The sequence below is a fragment of the Sminthopsis crassicaudata genome, chromosome 1 (genome assembly GCF_048593235.1).
Source record: "Sminthopsis crassicaudata isolate SCR6 chromosome 1, ASM4859323v1, whole genome shotgun sequence".
NCBI classification, from domain to species: domain Eukaryota; kingdom Metazoa; phylum Chordata; class Mammalia; order Dasyuromorphia; family Dasyuridae; genus Sminthopsis; species Sminthopsis crassicaudata.
This window is the reverse complement of record NC_133617.1, coordinates 471,270,006-471,290,410: the sequence shown is the minus strand read 5'-3', so window position 1 is coordinate 471,290,410 and position 20,405 is coordinate 471,270,006. Positions and strand designations below refer to the sequence as shown.

Below are 20,405 nucleotides of genomic sequence, written 5' to 3'. Positions count from 1 at the left end.
TCTTTGTTAATGGTTGAGGTATTTTAAATTTTCAGAGAAGCACTAAGGATTACTCTGTAACACCTCACCAATACAGCAAAGAAGTGGGATTCAGGAAGCTAGGACTGCTAAAGTTGAAGTTCCATTGGAATCTTGGAAAGCTCAGTGAAGTCTTAGAACCTCCGTTTCACAACAGTTGACTAAGAAACACATACTATATATATGTAAAGTCTCATATCACCTACCAGTTTGTAGAAATGACAAGAAAGATTGAGCAACAGATTAAATAAAAAGTAGAGTTGTATGCTAGCAAGAATACTGGATCAGGAGGTAAGGAATCTGGGTTTTAGTCCTAACCCTGTGGCTGATCTGCTATGAGATTTTGGACAAGTACTTTATCTCTCTGTATCTCAGCTTTTTCAGCTATCACATGGAATTATCTACCCAGGGGTTTTTTTTTTTTTAGGAGGACAAAATCGGATTATGGACATGAAAATGATTTGAAAATTTTAAAGCATCATAACAATGGGAGGTCTTAGATCTTCCCACATCCACTCCAACATTTGTGTTATCTTTTCCTGTCATTTTAGCCAATCTGAGAGTTTTGACGTGGTACCTCAAAATTGTTTTAGTTTGCATTTCCCTAATTAGTAGTGATTTAGAGCATTTTTTCATGTGATTATAGGTAGCTTTACCATACTTTTAAAAGAACTAAGGATACTCAAAGAAGTTTCATGTCACATGGCTGTATGCACAATTTAGATTAACATTTTCTCCATCACTTTCTTAATTCTAGATAATCAAAAAAGGCAATAAAGCAAACACTGATTTGTATTATTTGCTGATTTCTTGAGTTGTAAATACTGACATTGAAAACTGAACAATAGGCTTTCTTAGCCCCCTCAAGGTGGCTTTAGCACACCCCTAATTTTAGTACTGAAAGATGTTATTGCCTTGAAAGAGCTAAAAATTACAACTTGCCATATGAAATATAAGTAGTGAAATTCTGTCATTTCAAAATTCAATTCAGAGGAGGTATAGAACAAGAGGACATCATTTGAAATGGTAGCTTTGAAAATAAGATGCTCATTCTCAAAATACACTTATAGCAGGAATTAGAAAAGGCAAGGATCAGCTCTAAACATAGAGGAAGGCGGGAGATGCTTAGTTGATATGATTTCAAGGGTACCAAAGTCACTTTTCTAAAAATATTATTCCCACTGGTCTTCAATGATTCTGAAAATTTGAGCACTAATCACTACAGGTCCTTAGGTTTAAAGCATTGACAGCCTTGACTACAATTTAAATATTACCAGGGAGGGCAAAACATTGAGCCAGTAGTGGCTTCTTTTTTAGATGAACTAGCTGAAAAGCAAGTCTAAAGGAATAGTATATGACAGAAGAGTTTGTGTGGATATGTGTTGGAAAGTAGGAGTCTAGAGTATGAAATAATTTAGTAGAGCAAGGCAGGGTAGAACCACATTTTGGGAGGGATCTTAGAAAGCCAAGGGACAGGAAAGGACCATCCAACAGGCCAATGAAGTATCACTGTAAACTAACTTAGGATTCTTTGAAGCCTTGTTGAGAGGTTCTTCTGGAGGTTAGAAAGCCTGAGAATGAGGTCTAAGTGTCACAGCACTGGTTCAATGAAGACTAATGTTCAGGGGCCTGGAAACTGAGAGTGGGTTTGAGAAGAGGTCCTCAGAAACTTGAATGGATCTGGGAGCTTATGAATTTGAATGTTCCCTCCAAGGATGTAGATGATATCAAAGGGAGTCACTGAACTATACATAAAAATCCTTCTACAGGGTGCATGTTGACAAACTGTTTACCAGTGTCTATATTCTATTGTATTTTTATCTGTTAAACATTTTCTAATTACATTTTAATCTGGTTCAAGTCACATTCAGTAGTACTGGGGGGCCAGGATGCCTATTTGACAAATTTGATGTAGATTACAATAACAGTAGCTATCATTTATATGGTATTTTAGGATCTGCAAAGCACTTTACAAAGTTATGTCTTCGATCTTCACAATAATCCTGAGAGGTAAAGACTATTGCCCTTTTGTGACTGAGGAAACTGAGGCAGAGAGAAATTAAGTCTGTTATTAATGCCCGAGATTTTTGTGTCTTTAAAAAAGAGGCTCTTGAAATTCTGTTATTTCTGGGAAGGTAATTCCTTAAACTATTATCAACTAAGAACTTAGAAAGGGTTACTTGACAGGTCATTGAGAACAGCTTGCCAGAGTGTCAAGAATTTTTGACTTGGGATCAGAAGACATAACTTTGAATCTCAGTGCTACTCAATATTCATACAGGTCTTGGGCCACTGCCACTTCACCTCTCTGATTCTCAGCTTTCTCACCTATAAAATTTGCCAGGATTAGATGAAATGAGATCTAAGGCCTTTTCAATTTCTAATATTCTGTAATTTTTTGATATTATGAAGTTGCTTTAGGGAAAATGGTAACTTGAGAGTTGTAGAGAGACTCTCTGAAAAGCTAGGTGAGTAGTCCAGACTTCTTAGACAAGACAACTACACTAAGTTTGGGAAGGTTGGTAATGAATTTCTCCTTTCTCTTCCCAGACTTTTTCTAGAAGAAATTTCAATTAATTAGAACAAGAAAACGTTTCTAAACCAATCAGGAAGTAAATGAATAAACTACCCACCTATATCTCCCCAGCAGTAATGATGATCAAAGGCACCGTCCACTTATCCAAAGGTGTAACTGACCATTTTCCAGGCAAGCATTGATGCTTTTTGGGCCACTGTCTTTGGGATTGAGACCCAGCGATAGCAGCTGAGGTAAGATGCCATTAGCCTGCACAGCTGGCCTTTCAGTGAACCCTTGCTACGCTTCCTTTAGTCTCCAGGACCCACACACTTGATACTCATACTCACCTGTCACTTCCTTCTGTCTTTGATCCTCAGTCCTTCATTTTTAGGAGAAATGTTTATCCCAAAGGACTTTGGCTTCTGATCACACTTTCTCCCTTACTCTCTTTGTAGTCCGCTAGGGGAGCTCTATAGGAATGTTACTCTATTCCCTAGGTAACAGACTGTAACACAATAAGCTAGGGACAGGGGAGCAGCAGTTCTACATCATATTCTGATACAATTTCCAGAAACTTTAATGTCCTTCTATGTTCTCTCACCTGAATAATAGCAGTATTTTGCTTGTTGCCTTGCTATTGTTAATTTTTATTTTTATTATTATTATTTTTTTAATTTTTAACCGCTAGTCTTTTTGTGCTAAACAGAGAAAAATGGTTTAGTCCAGGTAGAAACAAGGTTCTTTACCTGTGGTGGTCTGCCTTGAAACTATGTCTTGTTTGCATTGGGTCAAAAATGGCAGCTGTTTAAAGGATAAATGGGGATTTGGGGTTGGGCTTAACACTAAAATCACCATTGCTTAGTGCAGTGGCTCCCTAGCATCATTGCTTGCTTTACAAATACAGTAGGTAAGATTAATACCTGTTACTAGGTAAAATCGGGAAACTGGATTTGTCTTCAGCACTAGCTTTTCTAGGCAGGACATCCTTCTCCGAGGTCATTCCCTCTTCCTCCCTCCCAAAACTATTATCAGAGCCTTCATTTTAACTGTCTGACGGGCAGTTCAAGCCTTTAATAGCAGGGAGAGCTCTTCATGTGTCTTTTTTTGACCTCTCTCTTCCTAGGTAAATCTTACCCACTCCCACAACTTCAAATACTTGCTTCCATGCAGATGATTTCCCATTCTAAACGTTTAGTTCTGACATCTTTAATCTTCAGACCTCCACCTCCACCTCCCTAAAGGACCATGAATTTATGTATCTCAACCCTCTCACATCCCCCTACACACAAGACATATCTGAAGACTGTGCCATTCAATAGAAAGAACAACTGTATTTGAACCTACCGGGTCTGGCTTCAAACTTACCATTTATGATAATCTTGTGACTTTGGGAAATCACTCAAAAGCATATTTTTACTACTATGTGCTAGCTACCATGTTAAGATGTTAGACAAAAATGAAACTGCCCTTGCCTTCTCATTCTATAAAAGAGTACAACATGTGCACATATAAATAGTGCAAAACAAGTACGAGGCAATGTTGAAGTGAGAAAAGCAGCACAGAATACTGGGACCTGGAGTCAGGAAGACCTAAGTTCAAATCCAAGCTCAGATATTTGCTAGCTGCATGACTGGGCAAGTCACTTCACTGTTTGCCTCCATTTCCTCATCTATAAAATGAGCTAGAGAAGGAAATGGCAGACCCACTCCAGTATCTTTGCCAAGAAAAACCCAACAGGGTCATTAAGAGTCAGATATGACTGAATAACAAGAAAATTAAAAATTCACTACTAGAATCGTAACTTATGTATCTTCTACAACCAAGACATCACTTTTTGTATTCAATTTTTGAGTACTGTTTCAGAGAGGAATAGCAAAACTAACTATGATCCTAATGTCTTTTTTTTTTTTTGCATTGAAATTAAAGAAAAATCAATGCTGAGAAATGTTTATCTTCATTTTCTACCAGAACTTATGAAATCCTCTCTTGAAGTATCTGTTTACATGACTGAAAAGTGAACTGAAGATTTTTGTGTTATCCCTCTCAGGTGTATTTGCATTTAAAAGGAAGAATCAGTCTTTTTACCACACAGGTGAAAGTGATATTTTAAAGGTAAGGTAATTAATACACAATTTATACACAGGTGTTAGATACTGTGCTAAACGATGGGGATATAAAGAAAAGGCCAAAACAGTTCTTGCCCTCAAGGACTTCTTTCTCCAATGAAGGAAAACCACAAATATAAATCAGAATGTATAAAATATATATAGATGGAATGACAGAGAATGACCTCCTAACTATGTAGCTCTTGTGTTTTAAGCAAAAGCAGATATTCCAGGTGCCAATTCATTAAATCCAAAAGAATGTATCTTCATGTAGTGTCAATATGAAAAACCAAAAAAGGAAGATATTTTGAGGCAGGTGTTCTATCTAGTAATTTTCTAGTTATGTCAAATCATAAGACTTATGCTACTCCAGCAAGTGCCTCTGGGCAGGATATCTGACTATAACTGGAATCTAATTCATTATCTTAGGTTAAAAATTGTGTCATTCTTGGACATTGCTCTCTTCAACATTGAGATGATTCAAATTAGTTCCACTTATGCAGTGATGAAGGGAACCATCTACACCCAGAGAGAGGAACTATGGGAACAGAGAGTGGAGCACAACCTAGCATTCTCACTCTCTCTGTTGTTATTTGCTTGCATTTTTTTTTTCAGAGTTTTTCTTTTTCTTCCTTCTTGATCCGATTTTTCTTGCACAACCAGATAACTGTATAAATACGTATACATATACTGGATCTAATATGTATTTTTGACATATTTAACATGTATTGGACTACCTGCCAGCTGGGGAGGGGGTGGGGGAAGGAAAGGAAAATTTGGAACAAAAGGTTATTCGAGGGTCAATGTTGGAAAAATTACCCATGCATATGCTTTGTAAATAAAAAGCTCTAATAAAATAAATGAATGAATGAATAATTGTGGCATTCTTCTTTCTTAGTCATTTAAATTGGCTGACCTACAGCAATATCCATTGCCCATCTGAAAGAGAAGAGGGTATAGCACTTGCAAGATTCCCTCCTTTCAAGGAAGCCAAATTGAGAAGTAATCCCAGAAAAGAGATGATGAAACTTGCTTGTTCCTGTTCATGGTGGCGATGAGGAATGGGACAGCTTAAGGTAAAATGTATATAATGTCACATTTGCTCACTGTATCAGGTGTTTCTGGTTTATTTTTTGTTGTTAAAATGAAGGTATGGTTCAGTTCAAAGGTAGAGGAAGAACATTTACAAAAGTTATTATATGTTAACAGAATAAAAACCTTTCCTTCCATTCTTCCTTTCATTTTTTCCTTCCTCTTCTCTTCCATTCCAAAATCCCTCCCTGCTTTTTTCCCTCCATTCTTTCTTCCCAAACCTATTTTTTGGGGGGGAGGCGCTCAAGGTAACTGGGGTTAAGTGACTTGTCCAGGGCCACATAGCTAGTAAGTATTAAGTGTCTCAGGTAGGATTTGAACTCAAGTCCTCCTGCGTCCAGGGCTAGTAATTTGCATCATCTAGCTGCCCTTCTTTAACTTTTCCCCCTAATGACAAGAACAAACAAAAGTTAAAAAAAAAAAAAAAAAAAAAAAAAAAAAGGGAAAACATTCTCATATCTTAAGTCCTTGAAGGATCCAAATAGGATTCATAGATGACATCTGTCATCACAACATCCAAGATAAAATAAAGCACCCAAACTCTTTAAGTATTTATAAACCAGAATTTTTTTAACGCAATTTTTTTCTCACAGAGAAATAATAACAAATAGCTTATCTTTAAAATATCACTTTACAAGTATTTTTCTCATGACAATCCTGTGAGGTAGGTAGTGTGAATATTACATCTTCACTTTAAAGATAAGAACTTATCAATTTCAGTGATAAAAAGGCAGTTTCATGAGCCATTGAAAATGTATAATTTTACCTGGAGACACCTTCTTTAGTCATAGCTCAGAAACAATTACTTTCAATTCCATAACATGTGCCCAGAGTAGGGCAAAATTTCAACTTAAGAACTGATAGCTTTTAAATTTGGTAGATAAGGTAGGAAGAGAGAAAGAGGTGTGGGTGACTGACACAAATCAGTTCATTAAGAAAAAATTAGCTATGCTGGTGAAAGGTTCAGTGACTATTATTAAACTATTGTCTAAAATGGTTTGGATCATCAGTGGAATTTGATTAATCATTGTCTTTTTGGTAAAGTAACATGGAGAAAGAAGGAAACGAGTATATATTAAGCACTAGGTGCTAAGCACTACAACAATTTCATACTATTTCATAAGATGTAGGTACTTTTATAACCCCCATTTTACAGCTGACAATTGAAAAAGAATTAATTTCTATTTTTCTAATCTTGGTTTTCATTGTCTTAGATAATTAATATTAAGTATTTAAATTAAATAGGACAAATGACAGATCCTTTATTTGATTCCCTCCTGAAAGAGGCCAAATGGAATTGATTTTATGTTGGCAAAAAATTGGCAATACTTACCAAGATGCTGTAAAACAGCCAGCTGTAGATAAGAGCATCTCAAAAGGATCAAGACCACAATTCCCTATTGTTAAGCAGAAAGTGTTCAAATAAACTCATCTTGGCTGAGATCCAAACCTTTGCAAAATACAACACATCAGACATAAATTCCAATACATCAGAGAATGTTTGAGCATGGAGGAATTTCAAGATATCTAATGAGGACAAATACAGGGACTGCATCTCTGTAGTTTTCTTTTTTATCAACAATAATATTGTAAATTTATAAAATTCATATAACATGTGGAATACCATATAGTGATGTTAATTATATTTTCTTGTATATAATATTCATGAATTTATAATATATAAATTTGTGGTCATGGTTTGAAGAGAACATAGTCAAGAATTGCCCAGGATGGGCAGACATAGAGGAGTTACGATCTACATCCCTGGATCTCCTAAATTGGAGAGATCACAAATCCATCTGAGGAACATGGAGATATGTGGAAATGTGGAATAATGGATATAGCACTGGAGTCAGGAAGACCTGGATTTATAGCTTTAATATGGCATTTTTTTAAAGATGATAAAATACAGAATAACTACTGCTCTGCATCAGTGATAGGCAGGCAGAAGACATTTCCACATAGAAGACAGTTACAATGATGAAATTGCAAGTCCAGATGCCCCCAAATATTACTTTTTCTTCTCCCAGGCATGGAACTTTAATTTCTGCTTATAGCAGAAATTAATTTCGAGTTTCCTCATCTAGAAAGTGAGGGAGTGAGGTTAGGTTCCTCCCAGCTTTAAAATTCTATTTAAATGTAAATCTGTTTTGTATCTGAACCTTCTTATTCTCTGGGGGGAGGGGGGATAAAGCAGAGTTTGTCATCATCAGTCTTCCTAAAAGAATCTTCAACATGCCTGAAATGGCCATCTTGTACTTTCCCTTCTGGGAAAAGAATTATCTCTTGAACAGATAATATATCTTTGTTTCTCCTCTTTTATACTCTTTATAATTCTTTTTTTTTTTTTAATTTTACTACTGAGACCAAGAATAAGTACAAGTCAATTTCTGAAACTAAGAAGGGAATCCATATCCTCACAGTCATCTTCACAAAAAAAAAAAAAAAAAAAAAAATTGGTTAACAGATAGCCATAGTAGAGGATTTTATAAATCAACATTTTTGCCTTTAAAGTCAATTGTTTCAATGCTAAATCCAAGGTACTTGGATTCTTGTACTTGAATTCTGACCTTCTGTACTTGGAATTTTCTTTTTGACTTAAAAACTTTGGATTTGTATATGATATTCCTATAGTTTTCAGTTTGGAGTTTCCTTCAGGAGATGATTAGCAGATTCTCTATATTTTCACTTTCTCATTTGGGTCTACTAAATCTGGGCAGTTTTCTTTTATTGATTTCTTGACATATGATGGCCTGATTTTCTGTTTGGTCTTGATTTTCAGAGAATCAAATGATTCTTATATTATTTTGTCTCAGTCCAGACCTTTCAAATTTTCCTGATGAAGTGAGTTTAAGTGAGTAGAAACTTAGGCAACAGAAACTTTGAAAGGTATATAGGTGTATGGTGTGTGTGTGTGTGTGTGTGTGTTTGTGAGAAATGTTTTCAGAAGAAAACAAATTCTAAAACCAAAGCTCATTTCAAATCAGTAGAAGAATTCCAGTCAAAAGGGAGACATGAAAGACCACAGAGAAATCTAACTTTCTCACTCAAGCCCCATTGGTATCTAAAATGGATTTCAGAAACACGGATAGAGAAAACCAGAGAAACAGAAGCTCTTCTATCTAGTCTAAATAAAATGACAAATAGAATCACTAGAAAAAAATAAGAAAAAACAAAAAGAAAGCCTGCTAAAAATCTAGTGAAAGAGGAAGAAAGTGGAGGATGGGGGAAGGACTACATCAGAAATACCAGCAACCTCCTCCAAATGGTCCTGCCTAAAGGAAACTGGAGCTTTGGACAGAAGTCTTATAAGCCAGTACAACTTCTAATAAGGGCCTGAAGCTAGATACAAAATACATTACAACAGAAGCAAGGGACAGACTCGGTCCCTGTGAGTTACTATGCAGGGAGATAGAGCCCCCTGTAGAGTACTTAATGCCATAGCAGGGCCAAATCAGTGGCTGTATGAAGTCTTGCAATGATTGTGCAGGAGTGTAGACCTAAGTCCAGAATGACCACCAATGCATGAGGGCTACAGCAAAGGAAACTAGCATAGGCCAGAGCCTTCAGCAGGTTGAGATGGAGATAGCGTTTGGGATCTCATACCAGCCACCATCCAGCACAGCTGTGGCATCCATACTAGAGAGAAAATAGGACTCATAACAAGACCTACCTGACTCAACAAATAAAAGCAAAGCTTCAAAAAAAGAAAAAGATGACTTGGTCACAAGGATTCCAAGAATGCCTAGGAGAAATAGAGCAAGAGATAAATATAAATGAAATGAGAGTCTGAGAGGAAAAAAATGAAAGAATAATAATAGTATAAGAGAGAGAAAACCTCATCCAAGTAATAAACTCCTTGAAAAACAGAATGGAACATGATAATGTTCTTTATGCTGAATTAATGACTCATGAGACAATAAAATATATGAGAGCCAAGTCAAAAGGCTGGAAAAAAATTAAAGTATCAAAAATGAGTGATCTGGAAAAAGTCTGGACCGAGGAAAGATAATATAAGAATCATTTGAATATCTGAAAACCAAGACTAAACAGAAAACCAGGCCATTGTATATCAAGATATAACCAAAACTGCCCAGATCTAGTAGACCCAAAAGAGAAAGTAAAAATAAAACTCCAAACTGAAAACACCTAGGAATTTCATAACAAAAATTCAAAGTTTTTGCTTAGTGAAATGAGCAGAACTAGAAGATCACTGCACATGGCAACAAGATTATATGATGGACATGGCTCTTTTCAACAATGAGATAATTCAGATTAGTTCCAATGATCTTGTGATGAAGAGAGCCCAGAAAGAGGACTGTGGGATCTGAGTGTGGACCATAGCATTTTCACTCTTTCTGTTGCTGTTTGCTTTCATTTTATTTTGTTTTTTCTTCATCTGATTTTTTTTTGTGCAGCAAGATAACTATAAATATGTATACATATATTGGATTTAACAAATATTTTAACATATTTAACATGTATTGGATTACCTGCTAACCATGGGTGGGGGTGGGGAGAAAAGGAAAATTTGGAACACAAGGTTTTGCAAGGATCAGTGTTGAAAAATGACCTATACATGTTTTGTAAATAAAAGCTTTAATAAAAAAAAAAAAGAAAAAGAAAAAAAATTCAAAACGTTCAAGTCAAAAAAAACAAAAAAACCCCAAAACTATAAGCATAGAGTCAGAATTCAAGGACCCATAGCCAGGATTGTACAAAATCATGTTTCAACTACTGTAAAGGAGAAGAAACATTTCAAAATACAATCTTCTAAAAGACAAAAGCAAAAAGCTTACAACCAAGAATAACTTAAGGTGCAAAAAGCTTAATTTTTCAGGGGAAGAAGTAAATAGGAAGAGACTTTAAAATTTTCGTGATGGAATAATCATAGCTAAGTAGAACCAAAGGTATCAATTGAAACCTTGAAAGGTACATAGATGTATTTTATATGTGTGTGATACACACACATACACACAATTAGAAAATGCTAAATACTTTAGTGTTGTTGTTCAGTTGTTTTAATTATGTCTAATTCTTTGTGATCCTGACAAAGATACTTGGAGTAGTTGACCATTTTCTTCTCCAGCTCATTTTACAGATGAGGAAACTGAGGCAAACTGAGTTAAGTGACTTGCTCAATATCATAGCTACTAAGGATCTGAGGATGGATTCAAATGAAGGTCTTTCTGACTTCAGACACAATACTTTATCTATTGTGCCACCTACTACTCTCTCTAATGAGAGAAGAGATAATTCCCCCCATTACCTTCAAGAAGCACAGAAAGGGGAAGAAAAAAGATAAGTACAAGGCTTAGATGTGGTTTTGTTCTCTTTGGTTTTAAGAAGGGAAGAAAAGAGAGGAAGAAAGAAGCAGAAAGAGGATTACTATATCAAACAATGGGGTATATGAGAAGATATATAAAACAAAATATGAACTGAGCAAAGAATAGTTGAACATACATGTAAGAGTTTAATGTAGAAATACATTAAACTCAAGAAAATATGTAGTAATAGGAAAAGGAGATAGAAGCATATTGAAGGGAGGGTAGAATCAGAAAGGGGCAATTGCAAGCAAGATAAATTACCTTTAAAGAATTGCTCAAGAAAGAGGAATAAAAAGAGAGAAAATGAAAGTAACAGGATCTGGGTTTAGTGAAAAAATAAGGGACAGAAGGCTAGGGACAGACCACTTTGATTACAGTCTGCTAGTGTTCAGCAGATTAATTCTTTTTCCCCTTCTTTTTACGTTTGTAAAGAAAGTGTGGGACAAAGGAAGGAAAAAATGCAAAGTCCCGATAGAGAGAAATATATAATTAACAATCAAAACAGTGAACACAAATGACATAAGCTCATAAAATGTAGCAAATAGATTAGAATGCAGAATTCTAAAATACATTTAAAAGCAGCACTTTTGAAATGTAAAGATTAATTAAGAGTTAAAAATTAAGAGTTAGAAAATAATTTATTATACTTTAGATGAATTCAAATCAATTGAATCAGTTTTAGTTTGTTTAGTAGACAATTTATTTTGATAAACTTGCTTGATAACAAAAATACAAGTGAAGAAAATTATGTTCATTTTATACAGCTTGTATTAACAATTTGTTTTGAAATTATTAATTGAAAAATGTTATAACCAATTAAAAAACAATCTTTAATAAAGTTTGGGATAATATACAGACTTTGAGCACAAACTTTAAAATCTCTTGAGGTGATAACAACCATGGACTCTTTTGTTGGGAATACTACCCATGAAGACATTTTTTTTTTCCTTCATATATTTATCCTTCAAAATTTCCAGGACAGCTTTGTTTTAAACTGTGATGTTATTTAAAAAAAATATCTATATACACATATACATATATATGTGTGTGTATATATGTATGTATGTGTGTGTGTGTGTGTGTGTGTTTATATCTATATTTTAATAGGGGAGGGGGCAAACTTAGGTTCTGGAAAAACAGTTATGATAGTCATAAAAACTTATGACCAAAGAGTCGTTTTAACAAAGAAAAACAAATTATATATGTGGTGTTCTGAAGAAGTCCACACTGTAAGATAAAACTGAGATAGCTTCCTGAAAGCTAAAGCACATTCACCACTTTTTTCCAGGGTCTATCTTCCATATCAGTATATGAATATACCAGGATTTCCATTTAATATAACATACAAAAGAATTTATTCACAGAATGTCAAATTGGGACATCAAACCTTTGGGTAAACGAGTGAAAATTAGTTAGGTGTTTTGGTCATCTAGAATGGTAAGATAAGAGCTGTCCTTCAAAAACAAAACAAAACAAAACAGAAAAAGGTGGAGTCCAGAAAATTACATAAACATATTAAAAACATAGAACATGAATTACCTTTGGAAAGAACCATACTGAAATAATTGTTTTTAATGAATTAAAGATTTTAAATGTTTACAGATATCTAGATGCTTCAATAGGAACTTCCTAGAGTTTAAAACTAATTAAACCATGTGCAAATAAAACCTATAAATAGTTTTCAGCAGATTTTACAGTGACGCTCTTAGGTATGAAAAAATGTACACAACTTTAAAAACAAACAGACAAAAGTTTGACAAATGATTGCACCATAAACAGTGTTTTATATACAGTTTATAAGATATGATTTTCTGCTATAAATTAATACTGTACTATATAGTACTTAATATAGTGACCTTATTAAAGGCAACTGCCAATAGTTGTCTATTTTTTTCACTTACAGGATTTATAGATTTCTTTATGTAAATGGTTTCATTTCCATATTTGGACCAAAGTCCAAAGATTCGACTTCACATACTACTAGATGAAGTTGGGGTTGCTTTGCTCCTGGGTTTAATAGCCAGTGGGTCTGGCCAGTGGATGTTTCCAACACATTGGTCATTCACGCACTGGGTATTTTCCAAGATGATGATGAAATTAGAGACATTTAGATGGTTTTGAGAACAGATACTAAACAAAATCCTAAAACTTGTCATTTTACACATAATACCATTGTAAGTGAAGGAAGTAAACAAGTGGGGAAATTCTTAGCAGCTGAGAAACTCTCTCTCCCCATGCCCATGATCCAGTTAAAATATTTGTGAAACTATTTACAATAAGATTGATCTTTTGGAAGAAGAAAAGCTCTTAATCATATCATAAATTAATTTGAACCATACTTTGCTAACACTTTATTCAGTGGTATAACGGTTATATCCAAAGCTTCACTTCAAAGTGACCCATTTTATTTGAGGACCAACCAAATCTCAATTGGCATAACGACCCAGCAATCAAACGTCCAGAGAACATGCCTAGTAGTATTCTTATAATTGGATAGACATAATACTTTAGAAAAAGTTTTTTCCTCTTAGAATTTTTGCTAAAGTGATGTCACCTTAGAAATGAAAAAAAAAAATCACTGTTTAACATTTGGAGAATATTCCACAGATATAATACTCCAAGAATTCTCAAAATCAAAGCAAGCTGATATATTGGGGCTTTATTTTAATACTAAAATGTTTGTCAATTAACAGTGGAGGTATATGAATGGTGAACTACATTAGAGTTTTTGTTTTCTTATCTGACAAGGGAGCCATCCCTTTCTTTACCTTCCAGGCCCCATTTCCATCTCATAACTCCATGTATACTTTAAAATACAATGTGGCTTTCTAGAAAACTGCACTCTGCAACAAGAATCTAGGCTTGTAACTCTTTTGACAGATATATTTGGTTTGCCATTTCACTATAAAGATCAAAGACTTGACTCTACTGCCAAAAAATGCCTCAATCCACTACAAAGGGAAAAATATCTATAGTGTATTAATTTCAAGGGGGGAATGAACTAAGGAAAATGAGAAATGAAGGAAAAAGGAAAGAGAGACATAAGTATTTGTGGTTTAAGGTTTAAGGGTTAGCTGAAGTGTTTCTTTTAGGAAGAAACTTAAGTTGTGAGTTTAGACAACCTTTAAAGTAAATGCACATTTTAAAATGTTAGCTTTTAGCAAACAAGGCATAGAAAATAAAAAGGTATTGCTCAGGTTTTTGATGGAAATAGAACACTATAAGTTCATTTTTTATGGAAGTATTAAGTTAGTATTAGTAAATGACCAAAATACTGCTGCCTATATTCACTAGTGAGCCTTGTATTTATGTAGAATTGCTGTGCTTAAACCTAGATCAATGCATTATTCATGTTACAAAGCAAGTAGAAAAGAGAATTTCTGTACAACAGACAACAGCTGATAATAATTTAAATAGTGTCAGATTTCCCAAATTTGGGTTTGAAGTATGACATGATCTTGCTTTCTACCCTCATATACAAATAAATTAACCATACAAAGAATCTTTAGCTTAACTTAAAATTGCACCTAGAAAAGTATGGGATTATTTGTACCTATTACAAAAACCTGTTAAAATCAAGGGCTGCTACAAAGAATGAGGTAAACTGAAGACTCTCTCCACACTGCAGCCTTCAGAGAAATGGCTTTTTCTATTGAGTTCTAGGTTTGCACACCACAGTGTTTTGCTAGCAAAGCATTCCAAGTTCTCTTCCAGGAATTGTGTAGGTATATATATGTATATAGACATATATACATACACACATATATATGTATATATACACACACACACATACACACATGGTATACTGCATCAGCAATATATATATATATATATTATATATGTATATAAATATAAGGAAGATTCCCCCCACCCCCAAAAGAACATATTTCTTAATTTTTCTTGTTGAATTTTTTTAAACACAGAGAGTGGGAAATTTAAGGATTTTTTTTCAACACATATTTTAGCAAACACATTTTGATCTATTGGCTTCTTGGTGCAGTAATGCAACAGCAATTCATTTGGGGGCCAAAGGTTTATCTTATCACAAGGGAGTTTTGTACACTAATATCTTAGGAAGTGAGGCCAGCCTCACTTGAACTTTTCTTGCAACCATCTGGTCCACCATTAGTTCATAAATACTTAAAAAGATTAATCAGACAAAAACGGAACGGTACAGTCATTTAGGGCCATATGCTTTTCAATATAAAGCATTCTTCTTCACTAGGTTGCTATCACAGTGCAGACCTGACTGCCTGAATATGCTCAGGAGATTTAGTCAATGTTGTCTGTATTTGGTTATGGAAAAGGCTCTCCATTTTAATCCAAAGTGCATAGTGAGAACGAGTCAACATATTTCTCTTTTCAGTAACAGATAGCTTCATCTAAGCATCCTCCTGTGAACAGGACTGCTCAGATGCCTTGCCTTCGTCTTTCCCACCCTCCATCTTTCCCAAAAAAGAAGTCAAGCAGTTTAGACATTCATCAGCCAGGTAAACAAACTTTGCCAGCAAATAGAAGTCCCACTATTGTAAAGAAAATTGATAAGACAAATAGTACATATGAAGACCCAACTACTGTATTGTTGGGCAGTTTATAAGGTTGACCTCCAACTTCATTGATGTAAAATCCTATTGGAAATATTAGGGCAGCCATACAGAAAAGGATCACTGTAAAACAAACCAAAAAACCACATATTAGTTTGGTGATTTGAAAAACAATGACAATTTGGCAAAAACATATGTATGAAATTTGTAAAATTTAATAAAGAGGTGGGAAATGTACCAGAGATATCATTAACAAAATCAAGAGTAAATAAACATCCTGTTAAAGGATGGCTTACTATTACATTGATTTGAATACATCCAGTACTTTGACCATAACTATAAAGAGTAAAAGAGTTATATAATATGATGATTAACCTTTAACACAGCTATCTCCAACATCTAAACTGTAAAAGATTTTTTTTTATTACATTTGCTAAGTATACATTTGCTCTACAGAGAATCCCAATCTTAACTAATTCATTGGTTATGATGCTTTGCATGGATGTTCACTTATGAAGCATAGATCCAAAGATAAAGTACAACATAAAAATTTGGTGTTATTTATTACTTTTAAAAGATTATCAGGATCTTTTATTACTTCTTTTTAAATATCAATATTCTTCCTATATTTTGTATGGTTACAGGTCATGGAATATTGCAATCTCTGAAGAAGTGAAAGCAAAAATCACCTCAAAGGTAAAAGAGGCACATTGTCAATATGAGTAAGCTGAAACATAGTACAAACCAGGAATGGCAAAGAAGTAGAACAAAGGATGTTATCAAAGAACTGTATTAGACAAAAAGGAGGAGGAAGAAGAGGAGAAGAAAAAAGGCTGGTTGTGTGCTTCCCTGGCATTATGTGCAATGTCAGCAGAACACAAGGAATGACCTAGCACATTGTGTGAAAGCTCTGTGGTGAATGTATACGACAAGAATTGCATGAGATGGGCAAGCAGAACTAGGTTGCAGTATGTATTACTGGAGGGAACACCCAAACGGATGAGGTTTCAGATCCACTTGTATATACTGAATATTTCTTTTATTCTGATTTAAACCAGATCACTTAGAGATAAAAGCCTGCTGTGTTCATTCAGACAAAAGTACCTGAAAGATATTTCACTATACTGACACAAAGTAGGAAGAACAAAGATTCACCATTGCCTATATATCCTGGGGAATTTAGCAACTAAGAGATAGCTGCATTGTCCAAATAGTTACTTTTCACCCTAAATAATATTCTAAAGAAAATGTCATAATACAAATTAGAAACAAATTCATCAAATAATTAAGAAAGCAGAAGTTTTTTGAAAAAAGTCAAAGTTTTTGAAATACTAACTAACCCTTAAATAAAAGGTGTGATTTGGGAGAGACTGCATGTCCTAATTCTCTTTAGATATAGTGCCTATCACATACAATTGACCACATAATGGTTATGCCAAACACATTTGAGTTCTTTGAGTTTCAGGAAAGACAGACTACTTGCCTCTATTTTTGTTCATAAAAACATATCTGTTTTCCTGATAAGTTTGGCAAACACAAATTACTTACTTCCAGTGAATGCTATCCAACGCGCATATTTTGTAGCTTCTCTTCGCCAATGGGAAGCCACCAGCAAGCCACATGTGACAGTCAATGAAATGATTCCCATGATGATGAAAAATAACGTGGTAACCCATTCAGGGGGAAGCCGGGGAGGGATACATGTCCTGTCACGTCCATGGATCGTTTGACACTGCCGTACAAGGCCCACAGTGAGTGCTCCTAGAAAGAAGCAAAATGTGGGGAAATATTTATGGGGCTGTTGAAGTACTTCTTCCTTCCCCCCAAAACAAACTGAGCTATACCTAATTTGTTAAGTCACAGGTTAAAGCAACTCTGCTTCACAAAATTCTATTTGGAGAAAGTAAACTCTAAGCTTGAGGAAAACTGGAAACAAGGTCAATCCAGAATATTTAATTCCACTACAGGTGAGGTCTGTTTAACATATGCAGTAAATACTTTCTAATGAAAGTTCTACAAAGGACTAAATATTAGGAAAAACTACATTGTTAAAGGTAAGTGGATTAAGACACTATATAAACTTTCCCACTAAACTCCTGCAAATATGCTGGAAGAGACTGTTTTCCATTTTGTAAGTTCAGCAATCTTAAAACATAATAAAAATACTATATCTACAATCTGAAAGTCACTAGCATGGTTTGTCAGAAAACCACTACAGAACTAGCAGTGAAAAATATATGAAGAAAATACTTAAGTCTTATCAATTAGTGGTTATTAGAAAGTATTGTTTCCTTTTTATCATTAAAATAGTTTCATACAACACTCTGATTTCTTCTTTACTCAACAAAGATTTAATAATACAAGACAATGAAGGTGATATAGAAATAGGAGAACTTTAACGTTTCCATTCTAATAAATAAGATGTGAATAAACTAAAAATATAACCACAACACAAAAAATATAAATGTATAAAAGAGGTGTACACAAGTACTCAGTTGTAAGCAGCATCAGGGAAGAAAGACAAAAAATTCCATTCTACACCCATGAAAGAGGGAAAACTTTCGATATGTTCATGGAATGTAAATTTGGCTAGATCACAGGATATATAGAAAAAAAAATGCAATAAGGCAAGGCAAACTGCAGCCAAAAAGTAAAGGGTCTTGATTATAAGAATGATGTCTGGGACTATATTAAGGAGCCAGCAAGGATTTGTGACAAATTATAAGTAAATATATGCATTAATGAAAGTTAATATGGAAACAGTGTGAAGGAGTGAAGAGTTAGAAAAGATTGATTAAAGGGACATTTCAATGGTTTAAATGAGATGTAATGAGGATCTTGGCTAGGAGTATTGGGAATAAATGAAAAAGATGTTCTATGCTGGAATTCATGGAAGTAGAATCAAAAGTAACTGGCAACTATTTTGATATGGGACTTAAAAGAGGGGAAAGATGATTTAAAGATGACTCATTCTAAACCTCAGGTAAGTGGAAGAATGGCACTGACATTAATAGAAAGAGAAACTGCAAAGATCAGGTTTGAGGAAAAGATTGCATACAGTTTAAGAATTTACTCACACTGATATTAATAGAAAGAGAAACTGCAAAGATCAGGTTTGAGGAAAAGATTGCGTACAGTTTAAGAATTTACTCACAGAATCTCAGACTCAGAGGTCAGAGGTTTGATATGTATTTAAAAAACAATAACACTTCATTCACCATTAAGAACTGTGGGAGAAAGTGTTACTCCTATACAAACAACACTTGGAACAAAAGTTACCTAAGAAGAAAAGAAATGCCTGGGTAATTTATTTAAAAACAACAGATTCCTAATACTTAATGTGCAACAAGAAAATGGTATTTACACACATATATTGTATCTGGGTTATATTGTAACATATGTAAAATGTATGGGATTGCCTGTCATCGGGGGGAGGGTGTAGAGGGAGGGGGGGATAATTTGGAAAAATGAATACAAGGGATAATATTATAAAAAAATTACTCATGCATATATACTGTGGAAAAAAATTCTAAATAAAAAAAAAAGAAAAAAAAAAACCAAAAAAACAAAAACAGATTCCTGTTATTTTTTCACTGGAAAAATTTCTTTCCAGAAAAGAACCCCTTGACCTAAGATAATGATTTTCATTTGTCCTATTTATATTTTAACTCAATAAGATAAAGATGCCTATCATTAACTTTCCTAAGAAAAAAAATTTGTGTATTCAGTGTGCTCCTGATATATGAAGGATTGGCAGTGGAGGAGGAGGTTGTGACAGTATTGTGGGTGTTTTAGCACCTTGGTTTTGCTAGTAAAGTATTTTTAGAAATAAGAATGAAATTGAGAGTAAATGAAGGAAGAAGTAGGTTATAGTCTCAAATGGTTCTAGAATCTTGGAAATTTTTTTTCAAGTGCTAACTACATATGACCCTAGCTCTTTTAATTACAATTATCAGAGAAGATAGAGGGAAATTAAATTTAGACATTACAGCACTAAAATGATCCCATACTTGGGTTTATATGGTGATCTTTGCACAGAAGAAAGAAAAGAATTTAAATGTAGGATTTTTTTTTTTCAGCCAAGACTTTTCAGACTAAGATATACATATACACAAGAGGAAAAGAATGTAAGCAGACTTCCAAGCTAACCTTATGCCTGATTCTAACCATGGCTTAGAATAGTATATGTCAAAGTGAAATTAGTAAGTTAAATTTTCTTGGACCTCTAAAACTCTAATAATCTTTAAAATCTTGTGATAATTATTTGAAACAAAATGGAAAACCACAGGAGAAAAGACAACAATGAACATATAACTGTCCTTAAATTATTCTCCTGCCATCATTCCCCCTACTCTCAACATTTTCTTGAAGTGAAAACATGAAGGGGAAAGACTCCTACAAAACTGTTAACTTATGATGACAAAGCATTTTCTTGTACTTTTTGAAAATAAAGAAGACCTTCACAGTAGTACTGAAAAGCTCAGAACAGGAAACTGTTCTCCTGACCACTGAGCAAAGGAAGGCCTCAAACAACAAGTTAACTTCTGTAGTCACTATTCTATATATGAAAGCAGATTGTTATATGAAAGGCTGTGAAAAAAGACCATAGAAAAGACTCTTATAAAGTATCATATTTTAAAAAAATTCACCAAATACAACAGCAGAATATAGTCTGAAGAACTGATTACAGCTGATTTGATTATTTAATCAAAAGCATTTTATACTAAAAAGATGAAGGAGGGAAAACATTGCTCATGTATAACTCCCAAGTTAGATATTATACAAAGCTGCCACAAAGAAG

At 34.2% G+C, this 20,405-nt stretch overlaps 2 protein-coding genes and 1 long non-coding RNA gene across 12 annotated transcripts in view; 1 reads left to right on the top strand and 2 right to left on the bottom strand.

The window, feature by feature from the left end:
- Positions 1 to 3,139, bottom strand: part of VWA3A (von Willebrand factor A domain containing 3A) — a 91,290-nt gene extending 88,151 nt beyond the window's left edge. For 7 of the 10 annotated variants that reach the window (XR_012484597.1, XM_074280998.1, XM_074281001.1 and 4 more), the window contains exon 1: positions 2,652 to 2,770. The gene's annotated coding sequence lies outside the window, so the exon portion shown is untranslated. Of the gene's footprint in view, positions 1 to 2,651; positions 2,771 to 2,883 lie in introns of those variants that run through there. The other 3 variants (XM_074280999.1, XM_074281003.1, XM_074281008.1) reach the window with 1 other exon arrangement.
- Positions 3,049 to 16,969, top strand: LOC141550400 (uncharacterized). The gene is made up of 4 exons (XR_012484599.1): positions 3,049 to 3,443; positions 4,505 to 4,648; positions 5,540 to 5,717; positions 16,249 to 16,969. It is a non-coding gene; the product is annotated as an uncharacterized LOC141550400 (long non-coding RNA).
- The window catches only part of MOSMO (modulator of smoothened), a 65,257-nt gene continuing 56,531 nt past the window's right edge, over positions 11,680 to 20,405 (bottom strand). The window contains exons 2-3 of the mRNA XM_074281016.1: positions 17,153 to 17,365; positions 11,680 to 15,727 (exon numbers count right to left, since the gene is read on the bottom strand). Of these exons, the coding sequence (XP_074137117.1) occupies positions 15,543 to 15,727; positions 17,153 to 17,365 (398 nt within the window). The 3' untranslated portion in view covers positions 11,680 to 15,542. The remainder of the gene's footprint in view (positions 15,728 to 17,152; positions 17,366 to 20,405) is intronic.